This window comes from Cyrtonyx montezumae, unplaced genomic scaffold (genome assembly GCF_038088225.1).
Source record: "Cyrtonyx montezumae isolate F1298 unplaced genomic scaffold, pur_monq_1.0 scaffold_79, whole genome shotgun sequence".
Taxonomy (NCBI): Eukaryota; Metazoa; Chordata; class Aves; order Galliformes; family Odontophoridae; genus Cyrtonyx; species Cyrtonyx montezumae.
Genome location: NW_027072088.1, coordinates 309,410 through 325,886, shown reverse-complemented (window position 1 = coordinate 325,886; position 16,477 = coordinate 309,410). Strand labels below are relative to the sequence as shown.

The 16,477-nt window shown below is 72.7% G+C and overlaps 3 protein-coding genes across 3 annotated transcripts; all 3 read left to right on the top strand.

Moving 5' to 3' along the window:
* Nucleotides 1-711: 711 nt before the first annotated feature.
* NOS3 (nitric oxide synthase 3) lies at nt 712-3,346 on the top strand. Its single transcript, XM_065751652.1, has 6 exons — nt 712-994; nt 1,275-1,362; nt 1,601-1,722; nt 2,552-2,700; nt 2,766-2,960; nt 3,182-3,346. Exons 1-6 carry the CDS (start codon nt 712-714, stop codon nt 3,296-3,298), a joined length of 954 nt encoding a protein of 317 aa, XP_065607724.1. The 3' UTR covers nt 3,299-3,346.
* A 1,636-nt stretch (nt 3,347-4,982) lies between these two features.
* Nucleotides 4,983-11,443, top strand: ABCB8 (ATP binding cassette subfamily B member 8). The gene is given in 17 exon segments (XM_065751642.1): nt 4,983-5,051; nt 5,126-5,393; nt 5,788-5,943; nt 6,011-6,105; nt 6,521-6,626; nt 7,705-7,866; nt 8,262-8,347; nt 8,419-8,468; nt 8,471-8,515; nt 8,850-8,955; nt 9,066-9,099; nt 9,185-9,321; nt 9,402-9,475; nt 9,478-9,495; nt 9,962-10,095; nt 10,874-11,272; nt 11,346-11,443. Coding segments are annotated over 17 exon segments (2,025 nt in total). The 5' UTR covers nt 4,983-4,986; the 3' UTR covers nt 11,436-11,443.
* A 1,050-nt stretch (nt 11,444-12,493) lies between these two features.
* On the top strand, nt 12,494-16,466 carry ASIC3 (acid sensing ion channel subunit 3). The gene is made up of 10 exons (XM_065751644.1): nt 12,494-12,815; nt 14,278-14,428; nt 14,506-14,633; nt 14,860-15,010; nt 15,122-15,178; nt 15,268-15,421; nt 15,558-15,729; nt 15,795-15,866; nt 15,954-16,000; nt 16,204-16,466. Exons 1-10 carry the CDS (start codon nt 12,579-12,581, stop codon nt 16,280-16,282), a joined length of 1,248 nt encoding a protein of 415 aa, XP_065607716.1. The 5' UTR covers nt 12,494-12,578; the 3' UTR covers nt 16,283-16,466.
* Nucleotides 16,467-16,477: the final 11 nt, after the last annotated feature.

The window sequence follows — 16,477 nt, the reverse complement described above, 5'->3', positions numbered from 1 at the left end:
GGAGTGAGAACGGGACCGGGAGTGGGAGTGGGAGTGGGAGGGGGAGGGGGAGTGGGAGTGGGAGTGGAGGGGGAGGGGGAGGGGGAGGGGGAGTGAGAACGGGACCGGGAAGTGGGAGTGGGAGTGGGAGTGGGAGTGGGAGTGGGAGTGGGAGGGGAGGGGGAGGGGGAGTGGGAGTGGGAGTGGGAATGGGAGTGGGAGGGGGAGGGGGAGGGGGAGTGGGAGTGGGAGTGGGAGGGGCAGTGGGAGTGGGAGGGGGAGGGGGAGTGGGAATGGGAATGGGAATGGGAGTGGGAGTGGGAACGGGAACGGGAGTGGGAACGGGAATGGGAGTGGGAATGGGAATGGGAACAGGAACTGGGAACCAGCAGCAGGAGCCGGGCACTGGGCCGTGGGCATTTGGCATCAGTCGGGAACATGGGATGGAGACCGGGACCCCAAGGGCACCAGCACTGGGAAATGGGGCTGCAGCTGCCATGGGGGTGGGAACGGGGACTGGGCTGCTCAGTACTGGGGTCACTGGGTGTACTGGGATGCCGTGTGCTGGGATGCTGTGCCATGGTGTCATGTCACCGTGCCGTGGTGCCGTGCCCGGTGCCGTGGTGCCGTGCCCGGTGCCGTGGTGTCGTGGTGCCATGCCCGGTGCCGTGGTGCCGTGCCCGGTGCCGTGGTGCCGTGGTGCCATGCCCGGTGCCGTGGTGCCGTGGTGCCATGCCCGGTGCCGTGGTGCCGTGGTGCCATGCCCGGTGCCGTGGTGCCGTGGTGCCATGCCCGGTGCCGCAGGACGCCCGCGCGTACGAGGAGTGGAAGTGGTTCCGGTGCCCCACGCTGCTGGAGGTGCTGCACGAGTTCCGCTCGGTGCCGCTGCCCGCGGTGCTGCCGCTGTGCGAGCTGCCGCTGCTGCAGCCGCGGTATTACTCCGTCAGCTCCGCGCCCGAGCCCGGCAGCGCCCGCGTGGACCTCACCGTGGCCGTGGTCACCTACAGGAGCGAGAGTGAGCGGGGGGCGGGGGGCGGGGGGGCGGCGGGGGGCTGAGCCCCGCCGGGATCACCCCACGTTGGGCTCCAACGGCCGGGGCTCCTCCACCCCCCACTGCCACGCCGTCCCCACGGCACAGCTATGGCCCCACGGCATCTCAGTGCCCCCACAGCCCCTCCCTGACCCCACAGCCCCTCGGTGTCCCCATGTCACCCCACATCCCCGTGCCCATGGGGGTCCACACGGCCCTGGGGGTCCGGAGCCGCGCAGTGCCCCACACATCTCTCACCCCACAGACGGGCAGGGCCCGCTGCACTACGGCGTCTGCTCCACGTGGTTGGCACAGCTGCAGCCCGGGGACACGGTGCCCGCCTTCATCCGGGGGTGAGGACCCTCCGCGCCCCACAACGGCACCCCCACGGTGCCTCGATCCCCCATAACTACCCCCCCCATGGTGCCTCAGTGCCCCCCAGCCGCGTTTCCCCGCCCCATAGAGGCACTTCCCCCATCCCGGTCCCAGGAGGACGTTCCCTGCACGCCCCTCCCCCCCCCTCCTTCCCGTCCCAGCGCATCTCCCTCGGGTACCGCTGCCCCCCCGACCCCAACCCGGACCCCCCCGCAGCGCCCCGTCGTTCCGGCCGCCCCCCAGCCCCGAGGCGCCGTGCATCCTGGTGGGGCCGGGCACCGGCGTGGCCCCGTTCCGCGGCTTCTGGCAGCAGCGCCTGCAGCTCCTGCGGGGCGGAGGTGGGGGGCACTGCGCGGGGGGCACTGAGCGGGGGGGGCATCGGGGGGCACTGCGCGGGGGGCACTGAGCGGGGGGGGCATCGGGGGGGCACTGCGCGGGGGGGGACTGCGATGTGGGGTTCTGTGTGTGAGGCTGCAGGGATGTGGGGAGAGGGGATGGGAGGACAGGGATGGGGGACATCGGGATGTGGGGACGTGGGGTCACTGGGACATGGGTCACATGGGGACGTGGGGTCACTGGGACATGGGGACGTGGGGTCACTGGACATGAGGTGACTGGGACATGGGGTCACGTGGGGTCACGTGGGGTGACTGGGACATGGGGTCACATGGGGTCACATGGGGACGTGGGGTCACATGGGGACATGGGTCACTGGACATGGGGTGACTGGGACATGGGGTCACATGGGTCACATGGGGACATGGGGTCACTGGGACATGGGGTCACATGGGGACATGGGGTCACATGGGGTCACATGGGGACATGGGGTCACTGGAACATGGGGTCACATGGGGACATGGGGTCACATGGGGTCACATGGGGACATGGTGTCACATGGGGACGTGGGGTGACTGGGATGTGGGGTCACATGGGGTCACATGGGGACGTGGGGTCACTGGAACATGGGGTCACATGGGGACATGGGGTCACATGGGGTCACATGGGGACATGGGGTCACTGGGACATGGGGTCACATGGGGTCACATGGGGACATGGGGTGACTGGGACATGGGGTCACATGGGGTCACATGGGGACGTGGGGTCACATGGGGACGTGGGGTGACCGGGACACGGGGTCACGTGGCCGCGGTGCGGCGGTGCCCCCAGGAGCCGCGCTGGGCACGGCGGTGTTGGTGTTCGGCTGCCGCTCCTCCGCGCTGGACCACATTTACCGGCGGGAGATGGAAGAGGCGCTGCAGTGCGGGGCGCTCAGCCGCGTCCTCACCGCGTTCTCCAGGGAGCCGGGCACGCCCAAGGTGGGGGCGGGGCGGGAGGGGGGGTGGGGCGGGGGAGGGGCGGGGGTCTCACCTCCCCCCCCCAGACCTACGTGCAGGACGTGCTGCGGGCGCAGCTGGCGGAGGAGGTGCACCGGGTGCTGTGCGAGAGCGCGGGGCACATGTACGTGTGCGGGGACGTGACCATGGCCACCGAAGTGCTGCGCACCGTGCAGCGCATCCTGGTGCAACGCGCGGCCATGAGCGTGCAGCAGGCGGGGGACTTCATCAGCGAGCTGCGGGTACGGGGCGGGGCCAGTGGGGCGGGGCCAGTGGGGCGGGGCCAGTGGGGCGGGGTGGGGGGCGGACCAACAAGGTGGGATGGGATCAATGGGGTGGGGTGGGGTGGGGTGGAACGGGGTCGGGTTGTTGGGATGGGATGGTGTGGGGCAGCGCGGGCATGGCATGGGGCAGCACGGCGCGGTGCCCGCTGTCCCCGTCCCCACGGAGCCGCCCCACGCAGGACAAGAACCGGTACCACGAGGACATCTTCGGGCTGACGCTGCGCACGCAGGAGGTGGCACTGCGCATCCGCAGCCAGTCCTTCTCCATGCAGGAGCGCCCGGCCCCCGCCCCCTGAGCCCCCCCGCCCCCCCGGGGCCGCGCCGGACGTAAAGCTTTAGTTTTGGTACTCCCGGCCTGGCGTCCTGCGTCACGGTGCGGCGTGGGGGGGGGAGATGTGGGGCGGGATGTGGGGCGGCACCTCGCCCCGCACCCACAGCACCGTACGGCCGAAACTCCGCGGCCGTATCCGTAGCGCCGCCCCCTGCGTCCCCCCCCCATCACACAGCGCTGCCCCCGGTGCCCCCCCAGTGCCCCTCCGGCGCCCCCCAGTGCCCCCCCGGTGCCCCCCCGCCGCCCCCCCGGTGCCCGCCCGGCGCAGCGCTCAGCACAGCACTCTGTAAACCTTTATTTGCCCCCGGGGCAGCTCGGGGCCCAGCACTGCCCCCACCCCACCCACAGCAGGCGGGGGGGCCCCACCCGGGGGGGCTCGGACCGCACCCCTCCCATATAAACAGAACACCGGGAGGGGGGCGGCCCCCGCAGCGCGGGGGGGGTGCAGTCGGGTGGGGGTCTCCTCGCACAGCCCCACGGCCGCGTGCATCGGTGGGGTGGGGGGGTCCGATGGGTGGGGGGACCGGGGGGTGGGTGAGGGGAGACGGACGGACAGAACCAACGGTGCAGAGCGGGGCGGGGAGGGGTCCGCGGGGCCAGGCAGCATGGGGGGCTTCACCTGCACGTGGACGGCACTGAGTGTGCCCCCCAGCACCCAGTGCCCCACGGCCCCTCGTGCCCCCACGGCCCCCTGTCTCACCACGTGCCCCACATCGGGATGCCGTGAGCTGTCCCACCGCAGTGTCCCGCGGGGACGGTCCGGGGCAGCTCCACGCCATCCATCCCGTCCCGCGTGGGGACGTGGCTAGGACGTGGACCCCCACGGCAGGGTGGGAACCTCCCAGATCCCGGGGGCAGAATGGGAGCCCTCCTCCCCCCCCCGGGATGGTACACCCGGAACAGCCCCCCCCTCCCCACGGAGGACGGAGCCCCAGACTCGTTCGGAGAGGATGGGGTCCTAACAAATCCGGAGCAGAACTTCGGGCGGGACGGGACCCCATAACGTGGGGCAGGATGACCCCCCCCCCCCCCACCTCCTGAAGCACCGCGTGACCCCGACTCCCTCGGCGCAGCGTGGGACTCCCACCCGCGGGGTCGCGCCGGGACCCCCTCCCACTCCGGGAAGGACCCCCCCCGCCCCGTCCCACCGCTCCGCGGCCGCCGTCGGTCCCGTCCCGCGCGAGGCAGAACCGGACGGGACGCGCGGGTGGAGCCGCGGAGCCGCGCCACGCGTGGGGGCCGTCCCGGGGCCGCCGGGACGCGCTGTCCCCGCGCTGACCCCCCCACGGCATCGGATGTCCCCGCTCCGGGACGCGGCCTCGAAAATACCCCGCTGCCAAAAATAGCGCGGGCCGAGTGGGGGGGGGAGGGGGAAGCGGGACCTCGGAACCCCCCCCGGGTCACGCGTGGGTTGCCCGTCCCGCGGGCGCGGCGGGGCCGAGGTGGGGGCAACGTGTCGCTACGCCCCCCTGCCCCGTGTCCCCGTGTCCCCGTGTCGCCGTCCCCGCTCTCACCCCGCGCCCCGCACCCCGCGTGGAGACACGGCCCGGGGGTGGGGGCGGGGCGGTCCGGGTGCGGTGCGGGGTCTCGGCCGGAGGTGGCGGTGCGGGGCGGTGCGGTGCGGCGGAGCTCCGCCCCTTCCGCGGGGCCGCCATGCTGCTGCTGTGTGCGGGGCGGGCGGGCTGCGGGCTGCGGGCGGTGCGGGCCGCGCTGCGCAGGTACCGGGCCTGGGGGGTGGGGGGCGGGGGGACGCGGCGCCGTGCCCGGGAGGGGCGCTCACGGCACTCCGCAGTTGCAGGAATGTGGGCTCCGTTCCCTTCGCCGCCCCGCGCCCCGCACCGCCCCGCACCGCCCCGTCCCGCCCCGCAGCGCTGCTCGTCCCGGCGGGGCTGGCTCTGGGCTGCGTGGGGGCGGCCGCGCGGGGCCGGGAGGGCGATGCCCGCCCCGTGCCCCCCCCCGTCCCCGTCCCCGCCGCCCCCCGCCCCGAACCCGAGTTCCGGTGGGCGCTGTTCTGGGCGCTGCTGCGCCCGCAGCTCCTCGCGCTGTCGGCGGCCGTCGTGGTGAGCGCGGGGTCCCGTCCCGCCCCCGCCCCCGTCCCCACTCTGACCCCGTCCCGCCCTATTTCCGCCCCCATCCCCGTCCCCGTCCCGCCCCCGTCCCCGTCCCTTGCCCTGTCCTCGCCCCCTTTCCTCGCCAGTCTGCGTCCCATCCCCGTCCCAATCCCGGTCCTCATCCCCGTCCCCGTCGCCGTCCCTCTGCCCATCCCCATCTCTTGTCCCCATCCCATCCGTGTCCGTGTCCGTGTCCGTGTCCCGCTGTTACCCGTGGCCTCGTTCCCACTCATCCCCTCATTCCTGTCTGTGTCCTCGTTCCCATCCCCCCCCGTCCTTCCCCCCCCCCCGTCCCCATGTCCCCGATGTCCCCCCCCTCACCCCGTCCCTGTCCCCCCCGCAGTTCGCTCTGGGTGCGGCGCTGCTCAATGTGCAGATCCCGGTGTTTTTGGGGCAGTTGGTGGATGTGGTGACCCGTGGGGCACAGACCCACGTGGGGGGGTACCTGCGTGCCGCCCGCCCCCCCGCGCTGCGCCTGCTCGGCCTCTACGCCCTGCAGGTGGGTACCGCGCACCCCCCTGCCTGCCCCCCCGCCCGGACCCCCCCCTGACCCCCCTGCCCCCCAGGCCCTGCTGACCTTTGGGTACATTGCGCTGCTGTCCCGCGTGGGGGAGCGCGTGGCCGCCGAGATGAGGAAAGCGCTCTTTGTGTCACTGCTGCGGTATGGGGGAGGGGCACACGGGGACGGCGGCACCGAGGGACGGGGGGGGGTGGGGGGGGGGAATAAAGACCGGGGACGTGGAGTGGGGGGGACATGGGGATGGGGGTGGGGGAGGCACTGTGGAAGTGGGGGGTCACAGAGATGGGGTGGGGGGGACGTGAGGACAAAGGTCAAACAAGGACAGGGGTGACATGGGGCTGCGTGGGACACGGGGATGGGGGGCGCAGAGCTGGGGGGACATGGGGGGATGGGGGCACACGAGGACAGGGGGACACGGGACGGGATGGGGTCGCGCGGGGACAGGGGATGGGAGGCGCTGTGGAAATGGGGGGCAGGGAGATGGGGTGGACGTGGGGCGGGGGGCGTGGGGCGGGGGGGCAGGGTGCAGCAGAGCCTCGGCAGCCCCCTCCCCCAGGCAGGACGTGGCGTTCTTCGACGCGCAGCGCACGGGGCACTTGGTGGCGCGGCTCACGGCCGACGTGCAGGACTTCAAGTCCTCCTTCAAGCTCGTGGTCTCACAGGTGCGGCCCCACAGCGCGCCCCACAGCGCGCCCCACAGCCCCAGGACTTCACGCTCCCACACCTCCATGGCCCCACAGCCCCATCCCCCATCCCCCCGTATCCCCCAAAGCCCCCATCCCCCCATCCCCTGCCACCCTCCCATCCATCCCCCTCGTCCCCTCCTTCCCCCCCTCCCCCACTCCCCTATACCCCCATCCCTGCATCCCCCATCTATTCCCCCTGTACCCCCATCTCCCCATGCCCAAATACCCGTACCCCTACACCCCTATACCTCCTGCACCCCCACATCCCCTACACCCCATCCCCAATACCACTACATCCTCCATACCCCCAGTGCCCCATATAACCCCTACGCCCCTGTACCCCAGTACCCCCCAACCCCAAGTACCCCCATACTCCGATACCCCAACATCCTCTATACCCCCTAGATCTCCTATACCCCTCAGCCACCTATACCCCCATACCCCAATCCCCCCTTCCCCCACCCCTCCCCCCGCAGGGTGTCCGTGGCTGTTCCCTCACCCCTCCCCCCGCAGGGTGTCCGTGGCTGTTCCCCCCCCCTCCCCCCGCAGGGTGTCCGTGGCTGTTCCCCCCCCTCCCCCCGCAGGGTGTCCGTGGCTGTTCCCACACCCCTCCCCCCGCAGGGTGTCCGTGGCTGTTCCCTCACCCCTCCCCCCGCAGGGTGTCCGTGGCTGTTCCCCCCCTCCCCCCGCAGGGTGTCCGTGGCTGTTCCCTCACCCCTCCCCCCGCAGGGTGTCCGTGGCTGTTCCCCCCCCTCCCCCCGCAGGGTGTCCGTGGCTGTTCCCTCACCCCTCCCCCGCAGGGTGTCCGTGGCTGTTCCCCCCCCCCTCCCCCCCCCCCGCAGGGTGTCCGTGGCTGTTCCCCCCCTCCCCCCGCAGGGTGTCCGTGGCTGTTCCCCCCCTCCCCCCGCAGGGTGTCCGTGGCTGTTCCCTCACCCCTCCCCCCGCAGGGTGTCCGTGGCTGTTCCCCCCCCTCCCCCCGCAGGGTGTCCGTGGCTGTTCCCCCCCCTCCCCCCGCAGGGTGTCCGTGGCTGTTCCCTCACCCCTCCCCCCGCAGGGTGTCCGTGGCGGTGCGCAGGCGCTGTGCGCGGCGCTGCGGCTCCACGCGCTGTCCCCGCGGCTGTCGGCGCTGCTGCTGCTGCTGCTGCCCGCGCTGCTCTGCGCCGCCGCCGCCATCCGCGCCGCGCTGCGGGAGCGCGCACTGCGCGCCAGGGAGCAGGTGGGGGGGGGAGGGGAGAGGGGGGGGTGGGGAAATGGTGGGAGGGGCGGGAGGGGGGAATCGGGAAGGAGGAGCGGGAAATGGGGGAGGGGGAATAGCGGGGGGAGGGGTGGGGTAATAATGGGTCATGGGGGAGGAATAGTGGGGCGATGGGGGAACGATGGGGTAATGGAGGGGGGGATTTGGGAGGGGAGGGGGGGAAGGGTCATTGGGGATGGGGGAGGGGGAATTGTGGGGGGAGGGGGAATGAGGGTAGGAGGGTGAGGGAATGGGGGGAATGGGCTAATGGGGGAAGAGGGTAATGGGGTGATAATGGGGTGATATGGAGTGGGGTGGGGGCATGGGGGGTGTGGGGCTGCGGGCCCCTGTCCCCACGATGTCCCTCTGTGGCGCAGGTGGCCAAAGCCAGCGCGGTGGCCGATGAAGCGCTGGGCAACGTGCGCACCGTGCGCGCCTTCGCCATGGAGGAGCAGCAGGCGGGGTGAGCGGGGGGGGGGGGGGCTGGAAACCCCCTCCCCATACACACACACACCGACCCCCCCTTCCCCCCAGGCTGTACTGCAGCGAGGCCGAGCGCTGCGCCGTGCTGAGCCAGCGCCTGGGGGGGGCATCGCCGCCTTCCAGGGAATGGCCAACCTCACCCTCAACGGTCAGCGCCGGGGGGCGGGATATGGGGGGCGGGATATGGGGGGCGGGGGTTACTGGGGGGGGTGAAGGCTGTGTGGCAGGGGGCAGGCGCTATTGAGCAGGGGGGCTGGAGCTTTTGGGGGTCAGGAGGTACTGGGGGCTCAGGAGCTTGTGAGGGGGCAGGGGCTGTGGGGGGGTTCGGGACCTGTTGGGGGGGCAGACCCTATTGGGGGGATCAGGACTTTTTTGGGGGGGACAAAATGCATTGGGTGGTTCAGGATGTACTGGGGGGCAGGGTGTACTGGGGGGGTCAGGACGCATCGGGGTCAGGCCCCACAAGCCACGCGTGCCCGCAGGCATTGTGCTGGGGACCATCTTTGTGGGGGGGGCGCTGATGGCCGAGGGTCAGCTCTCTGCTGGTGACCTCACGTCGTTCCTGGTGGCCTCGCAGACGATGCAGAGGTCGGTGTCGCCCTCCCCCCCCCCCCCCCCCCCGTGTTACAGCTCTGTCTGTCACCCCCAATGTCCCCTCCCCCACCCCACCTCCCCCTGAGCTCCCCCCACGCCCGCAGGTCCCTGGCGAACATCTCCATCCTGTTTGGGCAGGTAGGAGGGGGGGTCCCACGGGGGGGGAGGGGGGGGTGCGTGGGGGGGGGGTCGCTCCTCCCGCCCCCTCCCCCCCCCATCACAGGTGGTGCGTGGGATGAGCGCCGGCGCCCGCGTCTTCGAGTTCATGACCCTGGAGCCCCACGTGCCCCTGCGCGGGGGGGACACCATCCCCGACCCCGATCTGCGCGGCCACATCTCCTTCCGGGGCGTCTCCTTCAGGTCAGCCCCTCCCCCCGTCCCTCCCCCCAACCCCCCACGGATCCGCCCCACGGCTCCACCCGCCGCCCCTCCCCCCGCAGTTACCCCACGCGCCCCGAGCACCGCGTGCTGCGCGACTTCAACCTCACAGTGCTCCCGGGGGAGACCGTGGCCATCGTGGACCGTCGGGAGGAGGTGACACAGGGCGGGGGGCACGGCCCCCACGCGGCCGTGGGGACGGGGGTTGGTGGTGTCGTGGCTGTGGTGTCGTAGCGGCGATGTCACAGCGTTGATGTCACGACATTATCGTGATGTCACAACGCTGCTGGCACACTGACATCGTGATGTTGGCGTTGTGTCACGACGCTGTGGCATGGAGCTCAACACATTGGCCTCGTGACGCTGACCTCACGACATTGTCACCCCAACAGTTACAGTTACCCCGACACTGCAGTCCCCACCCCACTGTCCCACCCCCCTGTCCCCACGCCGTCCCCACGCTGCCCCACGCCGTGCTGTCCCCATGCTGTCCCCACGCTGTCCCCACGCCGTGCTGTCCCCACGCCGTCCCCACGCCGCCCCACGCCGTGCTGTCCCCACGCCGTCCCCACGCTGCCCCACGCCGCCCCACGCCGTGCTCAGGTGGCCCTGCTGTGCTCAGGGAAGTCGACGGTGGCGGCGCTGTTGGAGCGCTTCTATGAGCCCACGCGTGGCACCGTCACTTTGGACGGCCGTGACATCGCCGCCATGGACCCCTCGTGGCTGCGCGGTCACGTGATCGGCTTCATCAGCCAGGTGGGGGGGAGGGGCTGAAATTCAGCATCGGGATCGGGGATGAGGGGTTGGGATGGGGCTGAGGGTTGGAGTTGGGTTTAGGAACTGGTTGGGATGGGTTAGGAGATGGGGACGGGGTGGGGTGGGGTGGGGTGGGGTGGGATTGGGATTGGGATGAGATGGGATTAAGAGGATGAGATGGGGTTGGGATGGGATGGGATGGAGTGGGATCAATGGGATGGGAAGGGATTAATGGAGTGGGATTGGGTGGGATTAATGGGATGGAATCAATGGGATGAGGTGGGGTGGGATCGATGGGATGGGATTAATGAAATGGGATTAATGGGGTGGGATGGGATGGGGGAAGGAATGGAGATGGGAATGAGATGGGAAGGAAACAATGAGATGGGATGGGATCAATGGGATGGGGATGGTGTTGGGATGGGATGAGATGGATGGGATTGGGAGGGGAATGGGATGAGATTAATGGCATGGGGTGGGATTAATGGGATGGGGTGGGATGGGGTGGGATGGGGTGGGGTGGGATGGGATTGAGATTGCAGTGAGATGGGATTAAGAGGATGAGATGGGGTTGGGATGGGATGGAATGAAGTGGGATCAATAGGATGGGAAGGGATTAATGGAGTGGGATTGGGTGGGATTAATGGGATGGAATCAATGGGATGAGGTGGGGTGGGGTGGGATGGATGGGGTGGGGTGGGGTGGGATGAGGTGGGGTGGGGTGGGGTGGGGTGGGGTGGGTGAGGGGTGCGGCGCTGAGGCCGCTGTGGCCGTGCAGGAGCCGGTGCTGTTCGGCACGAGCATCATGGAGAACATCCGTTTCGGGAAGCCGGGCGCGTCGGACGAGGAGGTGTTCGCGGCCGCGCGCGCCGCCGACGCCGACGCGTTCATCCGCGCGTTCCCCGACGGTTACGGCACCGTGGTGGGGGAGCGCGGCGCGGCGCTGTCGGGCGGGCAGCGGCAGCGGGTGGCTCTGGCGCGGGCGCTGCTGAAGGCCCCGGCCGTGCTGGTGCTGGACGAGGCCACGAGCGCGTTGGACGCGGAGTCGGAGCGCGCGGTGCAGGCGGCGTTGGAGCGCGCGGCGCGGGGCCGCACCGTGCTGCTCATCGCGCACCGCCTCAGCACCGTGCGGGACGCGCACCGCATCGTGGTGCTGGCGGGAGGCCGCGTGGCCGAGGTGAGCGGGGGGGGAGGGGCTTTGGGGGGAGGGGGGCGAGGGGCGGTGTTGGTGGCAGTGGGCGCTCCCGCAGGTCGGCACGCACGAGGAGCTGCTGCGGCGCGGGGGGATGTACGCGCAGCTGATGCGGCAGCAGTCGGAAGAGCGGAGCAGCGCGGAATAAACGGCGGAACCGACCCCGTGGGGGCTGTGCTGAGCGGGGGGGGCGGGGGGGAGCGCGACCCCGTGGGGGCTGTGCTGAGCGGGGGGGGAGCGCGACCCCGTGGGGGCGGGGATTTGGGGCCGGGATGAGGGCAACCGGGGACGGTGGAGCTCCGCGCCGCTTTCCAGCACGGCCGACTCGGGGGTCCCGCGTGGTGCCCCCGCCCCGCACTGAGCGCCCGGCGGTCATCCACGGCCGCATCTCCCCCCGCCCCATCTCCCCCTCCTCACACGGCGCGGCGGCACCGGCACGTCCCGAGCCCCACGCGTGCGGGTGGGGCTGCGGGCAGCGCTGCTACCAGTGGGAGCACCGGGACCCCGACACCCGCGGGGGGCTCAGCGCGGCTCCGGGCGCCGCTGCTGCGCGACGCCGCGCGGGTGGAGGGTTGCTGAGATCCCCGCGTCCCCACGCCGGACTTCAGGGCCGCGCCCGGGCAGGGAATGGGTTCGGCGCCTCCGTGGGGTCCTTGGAAGGGTCCCGGCCCCGCGCCCGGGGATGAAGCGTAGGGACGGGGCCGTCACTGCCGCCCGGGAGGGGGAGGGGGGGCGGGAGGAGCCCGGCACGGCCCCTCCCGGAGCTCCCACCCCGCAGCCCCGGCGGAAGGCGGCGGACCGGGGAAGAGGTGTGGGGGGGGTGCTGGCGGGTGGGAGGTGGGGGGGGGAACACCGCGCCCCCCGCTGCGGGAAACCCGCGGGCAGCGCAGCCGCAGCCGCCGCCGCTCCGGGTCCGAGCTCCGGGCCGGGGGAGGGGGGGGGGGGCGGTCCGTCCTCCCTCCGCGGCCATGGGGCGGGCGGCAGCATGAGGGGCGGCGGGGGGGCCGCGGAGCCGCGCTCGCGGCTGCGGGCGTTCGCGTCCAGCTCGTCGCTGCACGGCATCAGCCACATCTTCGCGTACGGGGCCGCGCTGCGGCGCGCGCTGTGGGGCGCGTTCTTTCTGGGAGCGCTGGCGCTGCTGCTGCTCGTGTGCGCGGAGCGCGTGGCCTATTTCCTCAGCTACCCGCACGTCACCAAGCTGGACGAGGTGGCCGCGCGCAACCTCACCTTCCCGGCCATCACCATCTGCAACCTCAACGAGTTCCGCTTCTCCAAGATCACCCGCAACGACATGTACCACGTGGGCGAGCTGCTGGCGCTGCTCAACGAGCGCTACGAGATCAGCAACCCGCAGCTGGCCGAGCCCGCCGTGCTGGCCGCGCTGCGGGACAAGGCCGACTTCAAGGACTTCAAGGCCGAGCCGTTCAGCATGGCCGAGTTCTACAACCGCACCGGGCACGACCTGGCCGACATGCTGCTGCAGTGCTCCTTCCGCGGCGCGGGATGCTCCGCGCGCAACTTCAGCGTGGTGAGTGCGGGGCCGGGACCGCGGGGCCCCGCGCAGGACGCTCCCGCCACGCCCCGACCCCCCCACCCCCACCCCGGTCCCCCGCCCCCACGCGCTGTGCCCACCGCGGCTCCGTGACCCCCCCCCACCCCCCCGCTGCCGCTCGGAGCTCGGCACCGGAGCGGGGGGGGTCCCACTCGTGGCCGCGGGTGTTGGATTTGGGGCCAGAGAGTCCCGGGCCGCTCCCTCCGCACCGCTCCCACCGCGTCCCGGTGGCGGTTCGGGTGCCCGGTGCCGTCCGGCGCTGCCCCCACCCCGCGCCCACCCCCCCCCCCGCGCCGGGCTCAGTGCCCCCGCTCGGCCCCCGCAGCTCCATCCCCCGCGGCTCTGCATCCCCTCCGCCCCCCCCCAACCCGGGCACGGCCGTCCCCTCCACGTCGTCGCCCCCCCCCGCCGCTCTGCGTGGGCCGAAGGGTCGCACCGTGACGGCGCGGTGCCCGTGGGGACGGGCGCCGGGACCCACAGTTCTGCGGTGCGGCCGTGGGCGTCCGCGTTCCTGAGTCCCCGCTGTGACCCTGTGCCCCCTCCCCCCGGGATCCCCAGTGCGGAGGAACGCGTGGGGCCCCGGAGTACTGTCCCCATGGGGCGCGTGGCCGTGCCCCCCCGGCCGCACCCACTGCCGTTTGTGGCTGAGTGGGGTGAGCACTGTGCTCTGAGCTCCGGCGCGGTGACAGCGGCCACGCCACGTGCTCCTCTCCACGCGTGTGGCAAATGTCCCACCGTGGGCCGGGTCTGGGGGGAGTGCGGCCCCGTGGGGGGCGCGGGGCTCCGGGGCTGGGGGCGGGTGATGCTCGGTGCGGGGGCACATCCCCGGCCCCACTCCCGCGGTCCCCCACGCATCCTGGTGCTGGGCCGCCGGTTGCCATGGCAGCCACCTCCCTGTGCGATGGGCAGCGTTGCCATGGGAACCGCTCCCCTCTTTGGGAGCTCCATCGCTGCGGCAGCCGCTCCCCACCCCCCCGCCCCCCATGGCAGGGCAGGATGGGGTCAGGGGGGGGAGGGGATGCAGGGCCTCCAAGACCCCCAGTGCTGCCCCAGCAGAGCGCTGCCGGGGGGCTCCGCGGGGCCCCACACCCCGCGGGATGGGCGCAGGATGGGGTTTGGGGGCCGACGTGGGGCTAAGAGCCGGAGCAGGGTGCGGGGCGACGGCGGCCGCGGGTGGGGACGTGAGAGGGGGGTTGGGTGGGCAGCGTGGGGCACAGTGCCGCCGGCCCCGCTGACCCCCGGCGCTGTCCGGGGCGGTTCCTCTCCCCCGGGGCGCAGTGGGGGTCCCAGCGTCAGCTGCCGCGGCCCCGCACGGAGCTGTGCGGGTGCGGGGGACCCCGCGCCGGCGCCGGAGGGGAAAGGGAGGGAGGGACGGAGGGAGGCGGCTCCGCGCCCCACCGCGCTGCCCCACAGCGGCCGCCCCCGTCCCGCCCCACAGATCTTCACCCGCCTGGGGAAGTGCTACACCTTCAACTCGGGGCAGCCGGGCACGGAGCTGCTGACCACGCTGCAGGGCGGCGCGGGGAACGGGCTGGAGCTGATGCTCAACATCCAGCAGGAGGAGTACCTGCCCGTCTGGGGGGACACGGGTGAGGCGGCCGCCCCGCGGTGGGGGTGGGGTAGGGGTGCGGGGCGCCACGCAGCCCCAGAGCCGCGCTGCTTGCAGACGAGACGTCGTACGAGGCGGGGGTGAAGGTGCAGATCCACAGCCAGCAGGAGCCGCCCTTCATCGACCAGCTGGGCTTCGGCGTGGCCCCCGGCTTCCAGACCTTCGTGTCCTGCCAGCAGCAGCGGGTATCCGGCGCCCAGGGGGCCCGGCACGGCGCGGGGCGAGCGGGGGGGGGGGGGCGGCGGGGACCGGGACCCCCTCCTCGGCCCCGACCGCCGCCGGCTCCGCGGTCGTGTCGCGGCTTCGGGGGCTCCGTCCCGGGGGGGCGGAGGTGAAAGGGCGGGGGGGAGGGGTCCGCAGCACGGCTCCACGCGGGACGGGGACGCGCGTTTTCCTTAGCGCAGCCGGCAGCTGGTGTACCTGCCCCCGCCCTGGGGGGACTGCAAGGCCACCCCCATCGAGTCCGACTTCTTCACCAACTACAGCCTCACCGCGTGCCGCCTGGACTGCGAGACGCGCTACCTGCGGGAGAACTGCAACTGCCGCATGGTGCACATGCCCGGTGAGCGGGGCCGGGGGGCAGCGGGGGGCGCCGGGCCCCCCTCCCCCATCCCGTGCAGCCCCGCCCCGCCCCGAGCCCCACGAGCGCCGCGTTCCCCCCCCCCCCCCGCAGGCAACGCCAACGTCTGCACGCCGGAGCAGTACAAGGAGTGCGCCGACCCCGCGCTGGGTAGGTGCGGGGGTCCGGGGGGGGTCCGGGGGAAGGGGGTGGGGGGGGGGGGGGGAAGGCGGCCCCCCGACGCCCCCCCCCCGGCGCAGATTTCCTGGTGAAGAAGGACAGCGAGTACTGCGCGTGCCGCACGCCGTGCGATACCGTGCGCTACGGGAAGGAGCTCTCCGCGGTGAAGATCCCCAGCAAAGCGTCCGCGCGGTACCTGGCCCGGAAGTTCAACAAGAGCGAGCAGTACATCGCGTGAGTGGGGGCGGGGCGGGAGCGGCCGCCGTGCGGAGCGGAGCGTGGCCCTGCGCTGCGCTGCACTCCGCCCCCGTCCCCCGTGGCGTGGCACAGCCCCCACCTTGCCCCCCCCCCCACCCCCCCCCGCCCGCAGGGACAACGTGCTGGTGCTGGACATCTTCTTTGAGGCGCTCAACTACGAGATGATCGAGCAGAAGAAGGCGTACGAGGTGGCAGGGCTGCTGGGGGACATCGGGGGGCAGATGGGGCTGTTCATCGGCGCCAGCCTGCTCACCATCCTCGAGATCTTCGACTACCTGTACGAGGTGAGCCCCCCCGCACCCCCCCCCCCCCCAGCCCCGCGCCGGGGGGCACTGACCCGTGTCCGCAGGTGTTCCGGGACAAGCTCGTGGGCTTCTACATGGACAAGAAGCGGATGCGGCGGAGCAGCAGCACCACCCTGGTACCCCCCCCCCCCCCCCGCCCCGCCCCCCCCGCCCCTCGTGCCGCCCATCGGCGCTCATCGTTTCCTCTGTGTCCGCCCCCCCAGGAGCATCCGGCCGTGCCGGGCAGCCCCTCCGCCGCGCTCCCCCCCAGGTAGACGCGTGGGGACCGGGGGAGGGGACACACCTCCACGGCCCCTCATCCCCGGGGTCACCCGCGGCGCGGCCCCACGGGGGGTGGGAGGGGGTCACGGCCACGTGGACGCCCCGCACAGCGCAGCCGGGAGGGGGGGGGGAAGCGGTCCCGGCGGTCGGCCGCCCCCCACTGACCCTCCCCTCGCCCCCCCCGCACCGCAGAACACCCGCGGGGTCCCGCACCGCCACACGGACCGCGTCGCCGTCGCCCCGCACGTGCTACCTCGTCACTCGGCTCTAGGAGGAGTCCGCCCGCTGCGGGGGGCCCGGCCCCGCACCCCCGGCCGGCCGGGGGGGTCCGCCGGGGAGCAGCCCCCCCGCCCTGGGGCAGAACCCAGGTACGGGGGCTGCAGGGCCCCCGCTCCGCACCCCCGCATGCGCATCGCCCCGCACCCACTGCCCGCGCCAATAAAGCACTGCCCCGAACCCACAGCTC

What these genes read in the sequence shown, in the direction of transcription:
- NOS3 (XM_065751652.1), top strand. Translation starts at nt 712, where the DNA reads ATGCCCGGTGCCGTGGTGCCGTGGTGCCATGCCCGGTGCCGTGGTGCC. An exon ending in GTGCCCGCCTTCATCCGGGG is followed by an intron (nt 1,363 to 1,600) that starts GTGAGGACCCTC and finishes ACCCCCCCGCAG; the next exon opens with CGCCCCGTCGTTCCGGCCGC. An exon ending in GGGAGCCGGGCACGCCCAAG is followed by an intron (nt 2,701 to 2,765) that starts GTGGGGGCGGGG and finishes TCCCCCCCCCAG; the next exon opens with ACCTACGTGCAGGACGTGCT.
- ASIC3 (XM_065751644.1), top strand. Translation starts at nt 12,579, where the DNA reads ATGTACCACGTGGGCGAGCTGCTGGCGCTGCTCAACGAGCGCTACGAG. An exon ending in TGTCCTGCCAGCAGCAGCGG is followed by an intron (nt 14,634 to 14,859) that starts GTATCCGGCGCC and finishes CGCAGCCGGCAG; the next exon opens with CTGGTGTACCTGCCCCCGCC. An exon ending in TCCGCCGCGCTCCCCCCCAG is followed by an intron (nt 16,001 to 16,203) that starts GTAGACGCGTGG and finishes CCCGCACCGCAG; the next exon opens with AACACCCGCGGGGTCCCGCA.